The sequence below is a fragment of the Xiphophorus couchianus genome, chromosome 7, assembly GCF_001444195.1.
Source record: "Xiphophorus couchianus chromosome 7, X_couchianus-1.0, whole genome shotgun sequence".
Lineage (NCBI taxonomy): Eukaryota > Metazoa > Chordata > Actinopteri > Cyprinodontiformes > Poeciliidae > Xiphophorus > Xiphophorus couchianus.
In genome coordinates, this window is record NC_040234.1 from 27,506,646 (window position 1) to 27,525,655 (window position 19,010).

Genomic DNA, 19,010 nt, shown 5'->3' on the forward strand with positions numbered 1-19,010 from the left:
GCAGCAGCAGGGTTGCAGCACCTTGACCCTCTGTGTCACTCACACCATCTTCATGTCGGGCGTCTCCCGGTCGGCGTGAGCAGGGGGCAGAACTGGGTCACTGCTGCTGAAGTTGGCTGCCCTGCTTGGGCTGTGGGATCTGCCACCGACGGCTCAAGTGCCAACATTCTAAAAGTCAAGCCTTGGAAACTCCTCCGCTCCTCCGGGAAAGCGGCCCTTTTGTTTTGTTTGACTCTAACAGGTCGCATGAATGCAACCCCTTCCCCCTCTGCCCTTCTCAGCTAGCACACTGCCCGGGGCGGTGGGGGCACAGCGGGCCCCAGCGGGCCCATGGCATTGTAACTTCTCCCTTCTCAGTTACTCTGCCTTCCACCCATCTATCTCTTGCAAGCATCGCCTCTAAATCCTTGGCAGCAGACAGTGATCACCCTCTTTTCTTTCCCCGCATCCCTCTCTAGCAAAGCCCGTCTCAAATTCCAGATCAACCGGCTATGACATCATGTCTGGTCACCCGGGGTAACGAGACGGCCGAGACATGACTTTGAAGCGGGCTGAAACTCGGGGGCCCGCCCGGGAGCGCTGTGAGGACCTCCGAAGGTCGGAGGGAAGATGTGAAAAATAAAACGCAAAAATAAATCCATTTTGTAATCTTACATTTTTTAGAATAATTTTTTTCTGTCAATCTTTTTTTAAAAATCTAACCAAAGTGTAAGTAAGAATAATTGATTTAAATGTTATTTCTGACGCTCGTTTTCTACCGTAGCTCACAAGAAATGGAAAAGTTTCCAATAAGGAGACTGCTGTAAAAACCACCGAAACTGTGGGAATAAAATTAAAAAATTATGTGATTAATATAAAATAACACCTGTTTTCTTATGATCAAAAAGAGGGAATTGTGATGAAAAATGTTTATTATCTTGTAAAATGTCCCATGGTCATCTAAAATCAGATCATACAAGGCAGCATTTCTGCTAAATGACTGTAATAATTATTGAACAATGACAAAAAAAAAAACATTATAAAAATGTATGGTTCTTTACATATTTTGTATCATTGTCCCCAGTCAGAGGTTAATGCTCTTTGGGGGCCATGGCTTGGGAACCTCAGCATATCAAGCATTTTGTCTGCACTGTTTGGGTTCTTGTTTCTTTTCTCTGCCGGTTGTAAAGCAACACATTTGCCACTAGAGGGCATAAGAAGGCCACAGCTGGTAGCTGAAGCTTTCAGTGCAGCCTGACCTCTAGTCACCACGTAGACACTTTCGCCCCAAACCTTTCTGCTGTTTTGTGGAGACCTGAGTTTTTATCCTGCTTTATCCAGATTGGAAATTATCCCAGCTTCCCGTGCTAAAGACGTGTGGAATATTTGAAAACGTTCAGGACGTGCAAGCGAATTTCAGTAACAGTAGGGTAAAAAAAAATACTGATGGGGCAAATGAGTGAAAATGGCACAGAGAAGAGAAACTAAGAGGAGCAGAAACGAAAAGCAAGACAAAGCGAGAGAACGAAGGGCAGAGAAATAAGGGAGGGAATCCTGAGATGGTTTCCATGTGTCGAGGTGCGGGGCTGAGCTGGCTCCAGGCGGGTGTGGTTAGACACTAATGAGAAAAGTACTGGTGGTAATGGTGGAGGCACAAGGAAGGGGGGGGGGGGATGCGGAGTGGCGATGGGAAGAAAACGTGGAAGGTGAAAGAGGCGAACAGTAAAAAGAAGAGAATTAAATATGAGCGAGCAAAGTTTGAGGAATGAAGTAGGTGAAGTGGAAAAGTGGAGGATTGGGTGGAGCAGGGAAAGGGAAAGGTAGAGAGAGAGAGAGAAAGAGAAAAAAAAGGGCAGTGAGGGGAAAAAGGGCCGTCTGCCTTGAGAACATGCCAAATAAACAGTAGAGCACATATGGTAAACCACACATGTACAGTAAAATACAGATGTACAAATACACACTCTGCTGGTGCCCTGTGGGTTGGTGTAACTGGAGAGGTGGAGGAAACCATGCAGCAGGTTTCACAGAGTGAGGGAGTAAGGAACTCTGGCTCACATCCACTCACTTAATAAGTTTCCTGAGTTTCACCAGTAATTACAGTCGAGGCATATGAGCTTCCTCTTACGGTTTCAACACGGAGAGCGGCTCTGGGAGTGGACGTGCCTCACCGTCTTACCTGTGTCTGCTGCGGGATGTTCAGAAAGTTGTTGTCCCGTGATCCGATGCCGACAAACCTGTTGGGAGCTGTGGCGCCTGGCGTGGAGTATGCTGTGGAAACAGAGCACACACCACGCTGGACATAAGTGACCTTTCAAGCAACTGGCCCCGCAACGTCAAGTTCAATTCTGTCCAATCTGGTGTATTTATACAGAGCCGAGTTACAACAGATGTTATCTCCAGGCACTTTACAAAAACAGGCCAGAATCGCACCGTAAGAATCCTGACTATACAATCACAGCCACAGTCAGATCCAACTACATCTAGCACAATTTGACCTTAATTATAAGACTGGATAATAAACGTCCGTTCATCATGTAATGCCAAATGCCAATGGATTGACTAAAGCAACACTTTACACTTTACTAGCTAAACTGATTCACTTAAACGTTTTTCACTCCAAGATTCCTGGGCAGCCTTAGAAATCTGCTATCTACCCTGCCCAGTCTTCTGTCCACAATATGTTTTTTACGCATCAGATTAGGACAAGCATTAACAAGTTGTACTTTAACTTACAGAGTCAAAAATGATACACTGATCACGTATTGAGATGAAAATTTGGAGAGTAACATAAGTTTAACAACTACATTTGTAGGGGCAAAAATAAATAATGTTACGCATAAGATCAGTAGATAGTTAGAAAACTTACTCGACCCAAATGTACCACTTTTACAGCTAATTTTCCTTCCTATTTTAGCATATAACTACAAAAGATTATTTCGAATCACAAGCAGTTACAATCAGATCAGTGTGGCACTAAATATGCTAGATGAAACAGGTTTTTTAAAAAAAAAACCAGACATTGAGGGGGTTTATCTTAATGAGTTTATTGTCAAAAAAACTATTGATTTAAGACACAAACAAAAAACCCAAAGGCGATTTTGTCCAAAACTTTATATAGAATCTGTGTCAAAGATGTTCTGGATGTTTAAGATATTTTTTTAAAAACTGCAAATACATATGTTTCATTACTCTGTAATATTTTTGTAGAGCTATCTGAGCCTGAACACTAAATACAAATGTTGCATTTTTCCAGGCTATTTGAGAATGCGTAGGAACCATGCTTTCTTGAATGTGTGAGAGGGCGATGTTTGCTCACGGTAATGCTACTGCTAGTGCTAATGCTAATGCTACGGCATTGTAAAACTAATTTAGCTTAATGACAAGAAAATAAATCAAAAGTTAATCAGAAAAACACAATTAGCAGAAAGAAAACTTACAAATTTAATCCTTTTTTTTTCTTTTCATCTCAACATAAACATTTATCTAACCAAATGTGCATCCTTACTATGAAGCTTAAAATATGCAACAAGATTCTATTGAAAGGAAAAAAATCCTATGGATAAATGTAAATGTATTGTTTTATTTGAGAGGTTTTAAATGCCGTCTTGTACACAATGCGTTCTTCTCTTGACTTGCCCGTTTTTCCACCCATTTCTAGAAATTTCTGGACACAGGCTGCTAGCTGAACCGTCTCAGCTAGCTTTCATACCTTAGCAGAACTGTTAGTTACAGACTGACTGTTGAGGTCAGAATAAAACTGGTGGTTGTGTAATAAAATAGTTTTATTAAAATAGTATTATGTAAAGGTATGCAGTCTGTTTCTGCCTGTCGGAATGCTGCTTACTTGGTAAAAGTTTTAGCAAGACTATTTTCTTGTCTGTATGTTATAATGCTAATGCTAGGACTACATAAACCAAGACTAGAAAAATAATAGCAAAAAATACAAAATTAATTTTAAAACGACATCTAGTAGCTGTACAATTTCTCAATTTCAATTTTTATTTTATTTAGAAATAAAAATGTTCCCTGCTTGCTGCATTCTGCTGTCATCTTTGATCCCTAAGCTACTTGCTAGCTTTCCTGCCTTTAGCCTTTATCATAGGGCCACTGAGATTTCAGTGCACAAAATAACAAACCTTTCTGTTTGTAGTGTTCATTTTACTCGAGCATTATGTGTTGTGAGAATTAACAGTATTTAAGATGTATGTTGCAGCCAGTCAAAATTCATAGCAGATGGTTTTTATGTGAATACCTCTATTAGCATTCGGGTTGTCAGGACTTCTCTATTAGCCTGCCAGAGAAGAAACCTGAGCGATACAGTCTTCCTTTTTAATGAATTCAAATGGTAATCTTTTATTTATCTTTTTTATTTACCCTCTCTCGTTCTCTGATGGCTCTGGCACCATAAAACCCAGAATTGCCTTATTATACAGTGTGCGATACAACTAACAGCCCACCAGCTGATCCTTTTGCTGAGAAATCTGGTGTCCATTTAGTGCTCCAGTCATAAAATGTCATCTCTGCTTTTGTTTCTTTATACTCAGATACACCGTGGCAAACTTTACAGCTCTGCGGACGCAGCGTTAGCAGCCATTAGCCAACATCTGGAAATCATCAGCAAATTGCACAGTTCTCCATTTATTCTCCACACACCACAAATTTATTTCACTCTGACGGACACTATTTCTCCAAATTCTTGGCCCCTTCTTTCTCTCTGACACTTCTTAGAATAACTCTAAAGCTGCAGTCTTCTGTGCACTCCTGCATTTTACCTTTTAGATCGCTGTAGATAGAAAAAAAAAGAACCCACATATGGAGACAAACGTCTCCAAGCTTTTCCTGCTCTTTTTAAAACTATAATATTTCTAGCCTCTGTTTTTAAGGTGGGCAAATCAATAAAACTATGTCTTTCTAAGATAGTTAATAGACTTATAAAATTGTTATCTATAAATTTGGATTTTGGTAGAAAGGTGGGGGCAAAAATATAACACACCATAAATTTTGTATTGAGTATGCAAATTAGCTAAATTAGGCATAAGTGAGCATAACTCCAACCAATGAACTGAAGCACATCCATCCTTGGTATGCATAGAAAACGTAAAACTTGCACTTTTTCGTAAACTCAGTGGCATTAAAACAGGAAGTGGCTTGAGGCGAATTTGTAGGACTAGCCTAGAAGGGGTTAGCTAGTCAGGCTACCTGCTCAGGTCTGCAGCCGGTTGGTGGGCAGACAGTCGGCATTTCTCATAGTGTTTTAAAATTGTCTTTGGCGTCCTCACCATGACTTGTCTGTGTTTTTCTTGCCCAGAAATATTTCCAAACCTACAAATGTATCTTTTCTGGTAAACAAGGGCAATGTCTAGTGGCAGTTTCAGCCAGCTGAGGGTTACTGTACAGCAACAAGTGGGAGAGGGGCGCCACATAATTCTCAATGTTACACAGAACCAGAGACAACCCAGGTCACTCCAGTATTTTTAATGTCCATCTGATAAAAAACACTCTGAACTGTTGGGTTGTTATGATGGAAAAATTTAGCAATTTTCAAACCACAACTTTTTGAAACTTTGAAACACCTTGACAACGGTAACCGACCCACTTCTAATTTTAGCATCTCATTTTACACATTTCTGTCAACATTTCGTACCGTCCTGAGAGAAGCCTTTCCAATATTCAACCGGTACAAACACACTTGCAGATGATTGACAAAGAGTTAATCTCTGGAGTCTAAGGTGTAGATCAGAACTATGTAGATCAGAGTTTTATAAAAGTTACAGATTGCAGCTTCACATGTGTCACAAATATGACTTTAGAAACAAACCAAAAACACATGTAGAAAACAACATCTGTTAAAAACCGTAACTGGTATTTATTGACTACTTAGGGTATTTTACTAGTTAATAAATAAGCTAAATAAAAAAATAAATGAGACCAATAACACCAGTGAACTTGGTTTTAATGAAGTACTGCTACGCATATCATTGAGGTCAGTGAAACCCAATGGAAATGTTTGTCATAATCTGATATGCAAACGCAGATCTCCCTGGGTGACAAACTCTGCGCTGAGAGATGAAACACAGCTGAATCCTGACGCTGAGGATCAGTCGGGGATATTTAAAACCAACTGGCATCAACGTCTCTGACAAATTTAGGGCAGTTTGAGGTTCCCCCACGGACTCCAGAGACCTAAACTTACTGAAGGACTCCGAGAAGCTGTGTGCAGACTTTGTGTGGTCTGTTTGTGTGCAGGAAAGGGAGGAAGGACAGCAATGAGAGACACAGGAAGGAAGGTACAGTATACATCCATGTGTGTCTAAGAATTGAAATAACATACAAAAGACATTAAAGACTTGCAGACGCTGACTGGGGGTGAGGGCGGGGAGGAAAACGCTAGCTTTGAAGAAGAGCTAAAAGTTAGAAAATTAAAAAAAAAGGTGCTCCATCCAGTGCCCCTCTACCGTAAGACTGGCAGACATATTTCTGTCATCACTCCCTTACCTTAAAAGCTTGACTTATTCTTCCTGTTTCACACTCATCAAGCAAAGGGATCCACAAAAATTCCACTAACGTCCCAGTTTCTGCTTTGGAGTCCATAAAACATAACTGCCCTAAATTTGTGCCCCTCTGGAGACAGTAAGTCAACACTCGAAATCTGACAGTTTGCCGATGAGTCCTTTTTGGGAGGAAAAGAGGAAACAGAGCAGCAATGACGCTTTCGTAGCATGACACGTGGAGTGGCTTCAACTTGTGGTGCCACCACAACTCAAGGGGCCTAATAAAAAGCCATGTGGAGTGCCACACATGTCTGTAATGACACATAGTCAAAACCTCTGAGGGCCTGGGACTACACCTTATTTTCTCTGCTGGTTTCCAAATTCTTCTGGAAGGAAGGGAAAGTGAGATGCTGGAAACACAATTACGGTACGAGGTCGGAGGAGGAACAACACGACACTGGTCTTTTGTCACTAGAGGGAGGTTTCTCTCTTTTCTTTTCTTTTTTCTCGTGTTACTTTGCAAACGGTCTCTGCGGGGTCACTTACACGGAGATGCGGGCGAGGAGAGTCCGCCGTCAGGGGGCGTGCTGTTGGGTTTAGAGTCGGGCATGGGGAGGGGCACTGGGCGGGCCACTGGGGGAGGTGGAGGCAGCAAGAAGGAGCCTGGCATTTTGCTCTGGCCGCTCCCGTTCGGCTGCGGACAACACAAATAGGGTCAAGAGGGCGGCATGCGACAACCCGCAGACACGGAATGGAAAAGGGGAGCGGCTCAAGAAGGCCGGGCCCAAAATATAAACAAATTCATGACGGAAGGAGGAAGAGATGGGGGGGGAAAAAAACAAAAACTAAGGGTATGAGGTATGCGGACGCCACCTTTAATGAGGGTGTGGAAAATAATAGCCACCACAAGAAGTGATTTGGTGCGGGACCAGGTTCCGCCGAGGCGGTCCGTGTTGGGTGAAGGAGGTTGTGGAGGCAGTGAGAGAACTCTTTGACTGGGCTCATCCATCAGATGGCAAGAAATCAAAAGCATGGGAGAACACTCGTCTACACAATCACAACACCACCAACCAACGGTACCAAATCCCAATCAACCAAACGGAAACTAAAATCGGAACAGCTAGAGATGAAGACAGTAACACGATGACAACACAGGACTGGTGTGCTCGACTTGAAGCGTGCCGTGACTGAGTCCCTCTCGTGCTGATGGTTGTAAGCTTCTGAGGGGAGTGGGGGAGATTGGGTGGAGCAAAAGAAAGAAATGGACAAGAGGAAGAGTGGGGAAGACGTTGGGGTCCGGAACAGGAAACGGCAAAAATGACACCGACAAGACAATACGAAGATTTCTAGACCAGCTGACTGAACCAGTGTCTGGTGTATTGTGTTTGTGGGTGTGTCTCTGGTGGTGTGAGTCCTCATGATGTGAGAGGTAATTGGTGGTATGTTTGTTTTGCCATCAACCTGCCTGCGTGCTTTTCTGTGTTTCAGGCAGCTGCTGCAGGTAGCAGCGTCCCTCCTGCCTTACCTGTCCGGAGGCCTGCCCTGAGCCATCGGCACAGACGAACTGCACAAATTCCTTCAGGGGGTCCTGTCCGGGGTGGTGGTGGTATCGTATGGTGGGGTGGGTGAAGTAGGGGCTAGACTGCTGGATGATGGAGGGGGACGGGAAGTGTAGGGCCGAGGCTGAAGCACGGGGACTCCCTGCGAACACAGAAATTGGCATTAGTCAGACAAAGGCCGGGAAGGATAAAGTAAAGATGCGAGAGACAGATGCACCCGTTAAAATGAAACACAAAGATTAGGTGATGAATGAGTGACAGTAAGAATGACACTAACTGTTACAGATGTGGTTTTTTTTCAGTGAGACGTATGAAAGTATATCAATCTCCTAAACATAAATAAGACGATATTTAGAGAGCGTCATGGTGTGCTTAAAGCAACACATTTCACATTCCAGTTGATCCAAGAGTGACTTCAGCACACACACTTCATTACAATCAACTATAAAAAATCTGGATAAAGACTTTTTTGTAAAAAGATTCGTAAAAGTTACAAAAACTCAGAGGAGCAAAATCAGGCTTCATGATTTGGTAATGGTAGCGCGTGACGCCCACAGGGCGGTTCAGGGACCCCGCAATTGGTGTGTACCACTCAGTTCAATGTGTCAACTATGAACCCAGCTTAATCCGTCTATAATCTAAAAAAACCATTAATCATCATGAATGATGTATGTGAGAATGTGGCTATTCTTATTTATTTATTTTTTGTTGTTGTTTTTTTTTACAAGTTATTTGTTATTTCTTACATTGTGTGTGAATTGTGAGACAGTTATTTTTTTGTTTTAAGCATATGCACTGACTGATGGCACGTTTTAAATTTCGTTGTTCTTGTGACAATGACAATAAAGATCTATCTATCTATCTATCTATCTATCTATCTATCTATCTATCTATCTATCTATCTATCTATCTATCTATCTATCTATCTATCTATCAACTGTCTCTGTTACTGGTGTAAAAAAAAAAACATTTAAAAAAGAAAAAAACAACAACTATGGGGGTAAGTAATCTGTTGGATATCTGTTAGAATATCTAAATGTAATTCACCGCATCATTGTTGGAAAAGTACGTTGATAAAAGTACCGTAGTTGCTAAATATATTTAATGAAAACCTCTTTTTTTTTTAGCATCTTAAAAAAAAAATTTCAACAAAACACTGTACTTTGAATGTGTGTGTGATCTACAATGTGCCAGGAGTTGGTTGATTCCGGACTCCTCGACATAAGGCCTATATCTATCAGTAAACCTGATTTGTATTAAACCCCCCTCCAGCCCATACAAGCCCACCAGCACCTTGCTCCAGGCTGCCTGCTCCAAAGTGAAGTCATCCTCCTGCTCCTTTAGTCTACCATACTAATCCCTTTACAAACTGGGAGAAGGCCAAGTGCAGGGGGTATGTGGGTGGGTTCAAAACAGGAGGAGAGGAATGGTTGGGACAGAAAGGATACAGCTCTTATCTCCCTCTGTGACTTTCCTCCTAATCTCCTCCTTCCCCTAAACCCCCCAACTATCACAAAACAGGAATGCTTTATTTATGAGTTCTTGTACATTTAAACCAGCAGCGTTAAAAAGACAGAAATTACTTTATTAGTCTCATACAGCTAATCACAACAAGAATCTAGTGTGAAGGAAGAAATTAAAAAGAAATGGCAGGAGGGAAAACATCAAGGAGGAGGAGAGGATATTTTATCAAGACTTTGATTCGGCCATACTTTTTAAAATTCTAATTGAAAAAGAATAGGAAAACATCGTACAGGAGGTTGTGACTGTGGCCAATCGGGGTAGACAGGTGAACATGTACTTATGGATCAGATACAATACCGCAGAGGGAGAGGTGTTCTTCAAAACTGACGTCACGAGCAAAAAGTACAATTTTATTTAGTCGAGTTACGTCGCTTAAATGGAAATCACATTTGAAGTGAGACGTTTTTTCAGTTTCTTGTATAATCAGAACTTGAGGTTTCAATTCTGGCTCACACTCCAATGCAGTAGGTGGCAATAAAGCACACTGGAAGCTGTTTGCCAACCGCTAGTAAAATTAAAGAAGAAGAACCAGCAGCGTTTGTATATTCTGCTGTAGTTTTAGCTAACCACTCCTGACTAGTTCACTATTCACCTGAAATGTTAGTGAGTGACAATAACATTTATAAATTATTATTTTTTTGTACACTTTGGCTTTATTTTTGACTACTTTGACTATAGTTAGATAACCAGTTAAATTATTTGGCCATTAGTGCTATTTCACACTGTAGCTAATGATAGTTAGCTCTTACTTCCTTGTTAACCCAGAAAGCTCAGATCTGTCCTTAAAGTAAATATAGAGAAAGTGTTTTTTGTTTGTTTTCGATTATGTAGCTATTGTAACATTTATAATCAATGCGTAATCTAATATTGGCTAAATAATAGCATTAATTATGCCTTTAGGTGAAAGTTAGAAGTTTTGTCCATGTATCCCAAACTTGGAGCTTCGTAGCTTGTTGCAATGTTTTTTACCACAAAATGTTTAAATATGACATTTATTTGTAGGTGAACGTTTGAATGTTAACATTTAGTTAAAGCGTTTATATTTAAGAACAACTCACCAGAAGTTCTTGCAGCTATTCAACATTATTTTTCCCCCCTAAAGAACAATTTAGCCACACAAACGTGTAAAAAAACAACTCTGCCTTTTGTCGAAACAATGTAAAAATATGACTTAAAAGTAAAAGATGACAAGATATCTATAAAGAACACATATGTTCACTGAATGTGATTGAAAGGTGGTCAGAGTTAATCAACGTTGATGCATTTTTCTGGGCTAAACACAGAAAAGAAAAGGCAAATCTTAAACAGCCGTAAAAATGGTGTCCAGAATTGGGAAGGATACTTATGCATTTATTCCAGGTGTAACAGTAGCTAACTACTTGAAGTTTATGCTAAATATTTCCACCAACATCATACTCTTTCTACTTCTTTCTTATCAGCATCTAAAGGTTGATACATACTTTACATCAGGGCTGCCCAAACCTTTTGAGTCCAAGATCTACTTTTTCTCTCACCAGCCGGCTGAGATCCACCTCATGACACAAAGACATAAAAATTGTAAATTAAACTCTACTGACTTATTTTATATGCGAATATACATCAGTTATAGCAGGAATATTAAAGTGATAAAAAACCTAATGCCGTTTCTTCCTCAGTGAGATTCTGTCACTGGGAGCAGGTTACTGGTTTCTCAGTCACAAGCTGGTTGCAAACCTGAGGCCAGCAGGTGTCAGTCAGTTATGGTAGATCTGAACTTTGACCTCAATATGAGAAGCTACAGACTGATAGGAGGAACCAAAGAGCTCTGTAAAGGTAAAGGCAAATCTTCTGAAGCTGGGATATAATTAATTTAATTTCACATAATTACCACGGTAGAAGCCATTTGTTTGTTAAAATTTACTGAAATATATTTGTTTTATTTGATGTTTGTTATGAATGACGTAAACTCACAAACAAACGAAGTAATTAGTCTAAGTTTGTCGTTTATTGAATGTTTAGAAACTACAGCAGTTGTAAAAGGTAAACAAAGGTAAAATAACCACTCGTACCTTTTTACACCTGTTGCCGTGGCAACTGCCTGCGCCCCGCAAGCCGAGCAAAAATTACGTTAAAAACATAACATTCAGTCTGTTGCGATATCAAGTTTCCAGGCTTGATATTTATTTCTGGATTATTAATAAGCCTCCCCTGAACACATCGACGGTTGATTGGCTCATTTAAACTCCTGCTCTGCTGGTCAGTCGGTCTTTGAGTCGCCTTGTTTTTTTGTTAATGGAACCGAAAGGCAGTGAATTGCGCAACACTTTGTTGAAACAATAATTACTGAGAATATTAATTTTAACATGTTTTGTTGATTTTTTTTTTAGGATCTTAGTTAATATTTTGATAAGCCTGTCAGAAGAGGAAGTGCTGCTCTCGGCGTCCTGGAGGCGTTCAGTTTGTCTCTTACTGCCGAGATCAACTCAAAACCTTCCAGCAATCGACGTATCGAGCAAACCTGCTTTACATAATGACATCATTTTGTTCTTACAGCTCTGCTTAGGGAAGTTCTTCTAGCTTCTTCTACGGAGTTCTGTACTTTAGTTCTTGTAAACTATAAAGTGTCCTTGCTAGCAGGAACTTTGTTCATGTTCGTGCCACCTTGGGCACCGAGAACCAACTCATCTGTACTTACCCATCACTTTTCTCCACGACTCTCAAAAGTGTCCACCACCCTGTTAAAATGCCAGGTTCTTGTGATGTGAAACGAATGAAAGGTTTCATAAATCATTGCAAACCATTTTTTCCCCATATAACGCAAACCTTCCCAACAAAAACCTACTAAGCCTGGTGGTAGGGGACGCTAAGGCAGTCCACCAACACACCGTGTTTTTGTATTGAAAAATGTTAAAACATTGAGACCAGCCAGCAAACCTAACTTAATCCGTCTTTACTGTCAATGTTACTGGTGTACAAAAACCCAGTTTAAAATGAACAAACTGGTAGGGGAGCAGGTACAGTCCGGTGGCCCATTAGGCTAATAATACACTGGAGGAAATGCTGTAATGTGACATTTATGTTGCATTATTCAAGGAAATGTATTTATTTAAAAACAGCAGCAAAAAAGGAAAACAGCAACAATGCAGAGCTTCAGGATCAAATGGATCTCATTCTACAAATGTATCACTCAGGGACAGGCTATAGGAAATTACACACACACACACACACACACACACACACACACATACTTACATATACACAAAAAGTGCTCCTATAGTCACTGTGGCCTTGCTAATGGGATGAGACCATACAGTTATAAAACTCTGCTACACATGGTCTTTAATAATTTGGCAAATAAATACAGTTATTATTCAATGACTTCTTGAAAACAAGCATTTCAGAAAGGTTCATTCTGTGCAAGAAGATTCAGGGGTGTGTTGAAATATTAGTGGTTAAAGAAAGTTTCAGAAAGGTGAAGAGCCGTTCCTTTAAATGATGTTCCTGATTGCGGCGCCGTGACAGCAACACGTTCCTTCCCTGCAGCATTTTTATTTTTTTTTTTTGCACGATCCCAATCCGGCTGCCACCGAATTCCTGCGGACCCCGACTGACATGCAGAACAACAACAGCGCTTATGATGTGGCGAGCACTTTCACACCAAAGCGAGGCACCAAACGCAATGTTGAAGTTTGTCTGGAAAGTAATCATAACTGTATATAAAATAAATAATAATAAAAAAGCAAGAAAAACAAAACAGACTGCAGTTCACCACAACAGCGTCGTGGTGAGGTGTGAACGGGCGTCCGTCCGTCCGCACGCAACGACGCCGAGATCAGATTCGCCGCGTCTGGAGAGGCGGCGGGGCAACGTGAACAACCGCAGGGGAGGGAATAATGACACAGTGGTCAACCTCACCGCCTCACATCTGCTCCATGGCTTAAAAATGCTTTGAAGCTCCGCTGCAGAACTAAAGCACATGTGTAATTATCTACAATGAGCGCCTTCATTGGGTGAGTTTACAAAAGAAAAGCAGAGAAAGTCTCCTTGTTGGTCTGCGCTGTGGTTTGAATAAATTAATAAAAACAGGGGAGAGATGATTTATGCCTGTAACTTCTTTGCAGGTCGGAATCGGAGGCGTTTCGACGCAGGAATCAGACAAAACTGCATTAAGTCGTATTAGCACGCTCACAGTTGGGCTGCTGATAATGAATTTGGAGAACTGTGGTCTTTGGCAAACAATCACTTTGGATGTTTTTTTTTTTTTTTGCTAGAATATTGGCACCAGTGAAGGGGGAGCCTCAGAGATTATGTGAAAATAAATACGCAGGATTCACAGAGGACTAATTAAAAGTGAACAGAGTAAATAGAAGCAGCAGAAGACGAAATGTTCTGACTTTTTGTTTCGTACTGTAAAGCAAGGCTCTCTCCAAAGGCCGGGACGTCTTCGGGTTCGGTTCAACCCAAATGTTTCTCTCTTTAAAATCCCGTTCATCCGTTTAGTCATGCAAACTTTCTGCTAACAATTTAAGATGTCAAGCTCCGGCTGACGGGATGACGGAATAATTATGACATCATCTGGGCTATTTTGTTTCAATTTTGGGAAGCGCTCCTCAAAAAAAGCCCGACGTGTAGAACACATCTGTTCTACGGAAGAAAAAAAGTGCTCACAGTTTGAAACGCTGCTGTAGTAAAATAAGTGGAGAATTTACAGAAATGTTCGCCTACTCAAGTAAAGTATTAGAATAAAACACTAATTCTATTAAACTGCAAAAATCTGCTCAACCAATCAAAGACGGCGCCATGGAAACCTCTCAAACTTGTCCAGTTTTTTGTTCTTCCTTTTTTTTAGGAAAAGAAGGAAGGAGTTCTGCAAGCGTTGCAATCCGAGGAGCTATTTTTATTTTCAGGTCATTAAAACTCTTTTATAGCTGCAAATGTTACTTTAAAAAAACCAAGTCAACTCAGAGCATTTGATAAGCATCAACCAACAGAAGTGTGTTGATATTTTAAAAGAACCGCCATTTTATTTCTCCTTTTAGGTTTTATGAGTAAAGACTTTGGCAAAAATGGGATGGATTTTTTTCTATGGGATCTTGATGTTTGTGGAAAATTATGTACAAAAAAAAAAAGTATGTAGTTCCAGTCTAATGGCTAGAAAAACAGATACAAATATTTCTATTGTTCAAATTTGGTGCAATTATTCCATTAAAAGTCTGAAAAAATAATAAACACCTGCATTTATTATAATATCTATATACTGTATAGTTTTTAAAATTGTCTATTTCTTTCTAATTTTTTGTTTTAGTTTCCAAAGAAAAGCAGAAGAATTCCAATGTGGTTACATTATACTGTGTCTGTCAGACTGCTGATGAATTCTGCTCTAATGCAGCATCTTCACACTGAAGCACGGTGGTGGCAGCATCATGATGACATGATTCTCGCCCAAAGAGACTGGTTAGAGTTGATCGGAAGATGGACAGAGCTAGAAATGGGGCAATTTTGAAAATAAACCTATAGAAGTGTGTGCTAGAATGGCCTAGTCAAAGTCTAGAAGACTGAAATCTGGTAGAGAGTCGGGGGCAGGACTTGAATTTTGCTGGTGCCTCAACAAGGGGCGGCCTGAGCAGGCTTAAACGACTCACGCCTAAAATTACATTTTTAGAGATGGAACTGTAAGAATTGTTGAAAACTGTTTCTTTTTCCTTCTACTCTCCAATTAGCAGCAATTAAAGCAACAACCCTTTGGGAGGGAAAGTTCCCCTGCCCCCAAGTTTTCTTGGACAAAATTAATATTTTCCTCAACTCTAACCAGCTCCTCTGTCTGTGCTGAAGAAAATGATCCCCACAGCATCATGCTGCCACCACCATGTTTCACAGTGAAGATGTTAAAAATGCTGGATTTTCCCTTTACTTCACAATTACATATGACATTGTAGTGGTTCAGCGCTTAAAGGGGCAGAATTCTGTAATATGGACTTTTTGAGCTCTATATTATGTTATGCAATGTTATTCCCTCACCAAGAATAACATCGTTTCTCTTGCATGTTTGAGAAATAATTTAATCTTCATGGCAAAGATTGAGCTGGGTAGATCTAGCCCCGCCTTTGAGGTGAAGCTCCTCCTCGGAGGTGCAGTTTATAGGCTTCCGCCTCACAGAGCAGCTCCCCCCCCACAGTACCTCCACTCAGCTCCTTCAGACTAGTCAGCAGCGGTTAGCAAACACCTGGTGGAAACTGCTGAGTTCATTACAGGAGCTACTTCTCAGTGAAACGCTGGTAAAACTGTTGCTTATTGTTTAATAGAGGAGCCATGATGTGATGACTTCCTGAGGGTGGAGTTTCAGAAAGAGCAGGAGTTTCTTAAAGAGACAGAGCCCCAATTTCAAGGCGCTAAATTGCAAAGTCAAATTTCTCTTAAGTCATATTTGATATATATAACGTTTTCATAGCAACTAGAGTTAACAGTTATGTGATTGTGCAATAAAATGACACAATGTGCCTGGAAAGCACATGATACTGCCCCCTTTAAAATCTTAACAGAACACACAGAGGTTTGTGGTTGTAAAGAATTCAAAAAAGCTGAAGCGTGAAAACTTCTGCGTGGCACTGCAATCGAATCTGAAACAGATGTAAAGTTCAAGTTTCAAAAGAAGAGTAGAGAGATGAAAAAAAAAAGACATCCAGAACCACGTCAATGCTCTAAGAAATACGCCGAGCAGTACAGATATTCCACCAGCAACCGTCCACCAATAGCCAGGCCCAGAAAAGGTCCAAACAAAACCACACCCAGAGACCCCAGAAGCTCCGCCACCAACACCACCACCCGCACACGACAGAGCAACGTGCCGGCTTCAGATTCCCAATCGCTCTCATGCCCCCCCACCTCTAAACCGCAGTAAGGAGGGGGAGGGATGGGTGTGAAGGGGTAGGAGGGTGGGGAGGGCCTGGAAAAAAGTGTGGGGTAGGAGGAGATGGTGAAGAGGAAGGGGTTGGAGGGGGTTGGCGATCAGGGAGCTGGGGGGGTTTGTTGGTTTGGTTGGGTTGGTCTCACCTGGTCTCACTCCTGCCAGCATTGGCAGTGGGTGGTGGGTGAACGCCATGCGGGGGGACCTCGTCTGGGAGGACAGGGCGCTGAAATCGAATTTCCCCAGCTTCTTATGAGAACCAGGCGACGAGAGTCCTGGCGAAAAGGGGATCAACAGAATGGCAGAACAGAGACGAGGTTTTAATCAAACATGGCTGCTTTTTGTTTACTTCGACTCTACTCAAGAAAAATCAGATCAAGTCAAAGATAGAAAAAAAAAAATCAACTACTGGATCAGATTTCCTCAATTTGATGAAAAGAAGCAAATAATTACGATTGTAATCAACGGACTGATTGATTGGCTGATTGGCTTGCTCATTGATTCCGACGTCCATCTTGACATACATAGGGCTTCCTTTAGGTTGGTTCTCCGTCCGTTGGTGTTCAGTCAGTGGACCGTACCAGACGGAGGAGGGGGAGTGGGGTGAGGGTCCGGCGAGAGGGCATGTTTTAAAGCAGCAGCGTGAAAGAAGGTGACGGGAGAGAGGGGAGGAAGGTTTGGGTTTGGGGGAGATGGAGGTCAAGAGGCCAGGGGCTTAGCTTCAGGACAGAGGAGAGCTGGAAGATGCCCACCGATACGGGACTCAATAACGCAACATCTAAGTATCGTGTTTCTATCCTCACACTGGTAACTGGTAAAAAAAAAAAATAATAATAATCAAACTAGCTCACAGATAGAGAGCCTTGCAAAGGTTTTCACACCACCTAGAACTTTTTCACACTTATTCTTCATGTTACAGCTACAAATGTCAATGCTATCAAATGAGAGACCAACACAAAGTAGTGAATAGATGTTAAGTGAAATGAAAAATCATGACTGCTTTTCAAAGAATGTCGGCATTCAGCCCGCCTGTAATACTTTGAGAGCTTTGGTTGAACTAATAGCTGCAGTTTGGGCGATACAACAATTTTATCGCAATTTTGTGGGCGATAAATGGATTTTATAGATTTATAAACTTTTCTGTTTTTGAAGATTTGAGTTTGTGAAAAATGGGAATTTTGTTTTTCAGACCAATGCACTTCTTAGGCTTCCACAGTTGAAACTGATGTCAGCCATCTTGTCTTACTCGACAAGAATGTTTTTATTTCGACTCTGAATTCAAGCCAACCTGCAGAAGGAGCGATTGACAAATTAGCACGCTTTTCATTTTCAAGCCATATCGCCCAGCATGTATCGTATCACTTATTGTTTATTGTGATAAATTTCTCATAAGAATTTTGATTTATTGTTCCCACGATAAATTCCAATCAGTGATGTTTGAAACCCCCCAAAAGTGTTCTTATTGTCGGGTCTGTTTTTTTTTATATCCACTGTTTGTTCAATGGCGTGTCGATAAATATCAATACATTTATAAATATAATCAAATACAATGATAGTGATACAAATCACACTTTTGTATGTTTTGTGGGGCTATGATTGCTGTGCCATGCAGTCGCAGATATGAAGTTACTTAAGAAATAAGTAATAAATAGGTTTTAGTGCCACTTTTATCGTTATCACAATAGTTCCTGAAAATATGGTGATAAAACCTTAAGTCCATATCGCCCAGTTCTACTGCAGGTCTTTTAGGATAGATGGCTGCCAGCTTTAAACGGATGGAAACTGAAGATTTTTCCTTTCTTCTGAGCAAAATATTTCAAGTTCAATCAGATTGAATGAAGATCATCGGTGGACATCAGATTTTTTTAAAGGTTTTGTTAGCTCTAGTGGCCTTTATTTGAAAGTAGTCCGACAGGAAAGAGGGCAGTGAGAGAGGGGGAGGACATGCGCCAAATCTCGCCAGGTCGGGACTCGAACCTGCGACTACCGCCACGAGGACTAATGCCTCCATACGTGGGTCATGCTTTGCCCGTGCGTCACCACAGCACCCCCGTGAACATCAGCTTTTAAGTGTTGACACAAATTTGCAATAGGATTGTTGTCTGTACTTTAACTAGCCCATCCTAGCATAACATTCCATGGTTACGGTCTCAATTCTACTTAAGGCTACAAACAAAGAGCCATCTTCTGTTTGTGCTGAAAACACTCATCCCCACAGCATGACGCAGCCCCCGCCATATTTTACAATGTGGATGGTGAGTTTAGGTCGCTCTGTTTTTAGTGAGATTAAAATCACAGATAGCTGCATTTAGAAGGCGGTTTTATTTTGGGGCCTAGGAGTTTTAGGTGTGCTGAACATAAATATACAAAACACTTTTCTGAGTTTTAACAGTAAGAAGCAGTGAGAACCATGAATAATCGTCACCTCAAAATTATTCCCTATTTTGTGTTTATATCCAATAAAAAAATTGCTAATAACACACTTTAAGGTTTCTGGTCATAAGATGAAAAAAATGGGGGGTAAAGTTAAAGGGATGTGAATCTCTTTTTGCAAGGCACAGCAAACCGCAGCGT

At 41.0% G+C, this 19,010-nt stretch overlaps 1 protein-coding gene across 17 annotated transcripts in view; it reads right to left on the minus strand.

The window, feature by feature from the left end:
• Positions 1-19,010, minus strand: part of nfixb (nuclear factor I/Xb) — a 193,754-nt gene that overhangs the window by 8,933 nt on the left and 165,811 nt on the right. For 11 of the 17 annotated variants that reach the window (XM_028022664.1, XM_028022658.1, XM_028022655.1 and 8 more), the window contains 4 exons: positions 16,583-16,711; positions 7,996-8,171; positions 7,017-7,164; positions 2,156-2,247 (listed from right to left, as the gene is read on the minus strand). In XM_028022664.1, coding sequence (XP_027878465.1) covers positions 2,156-2,247; positions 7,017-7,164; positions 7,996-8,171; positions 16,583-16,711 — 545 coding nt within the window. The remainder of the gene's footprint in view (positions 1-2,155; positions 2,248-7,016; positions 7,165-7,995; positions 8,172-16,582; positions 16,712-19,010) is intronic. The other 6 variants (XM_028022669.1, XM_028022665.1, XM_028022667.1 and 3 more) reach the window with 3 other exon arrangements.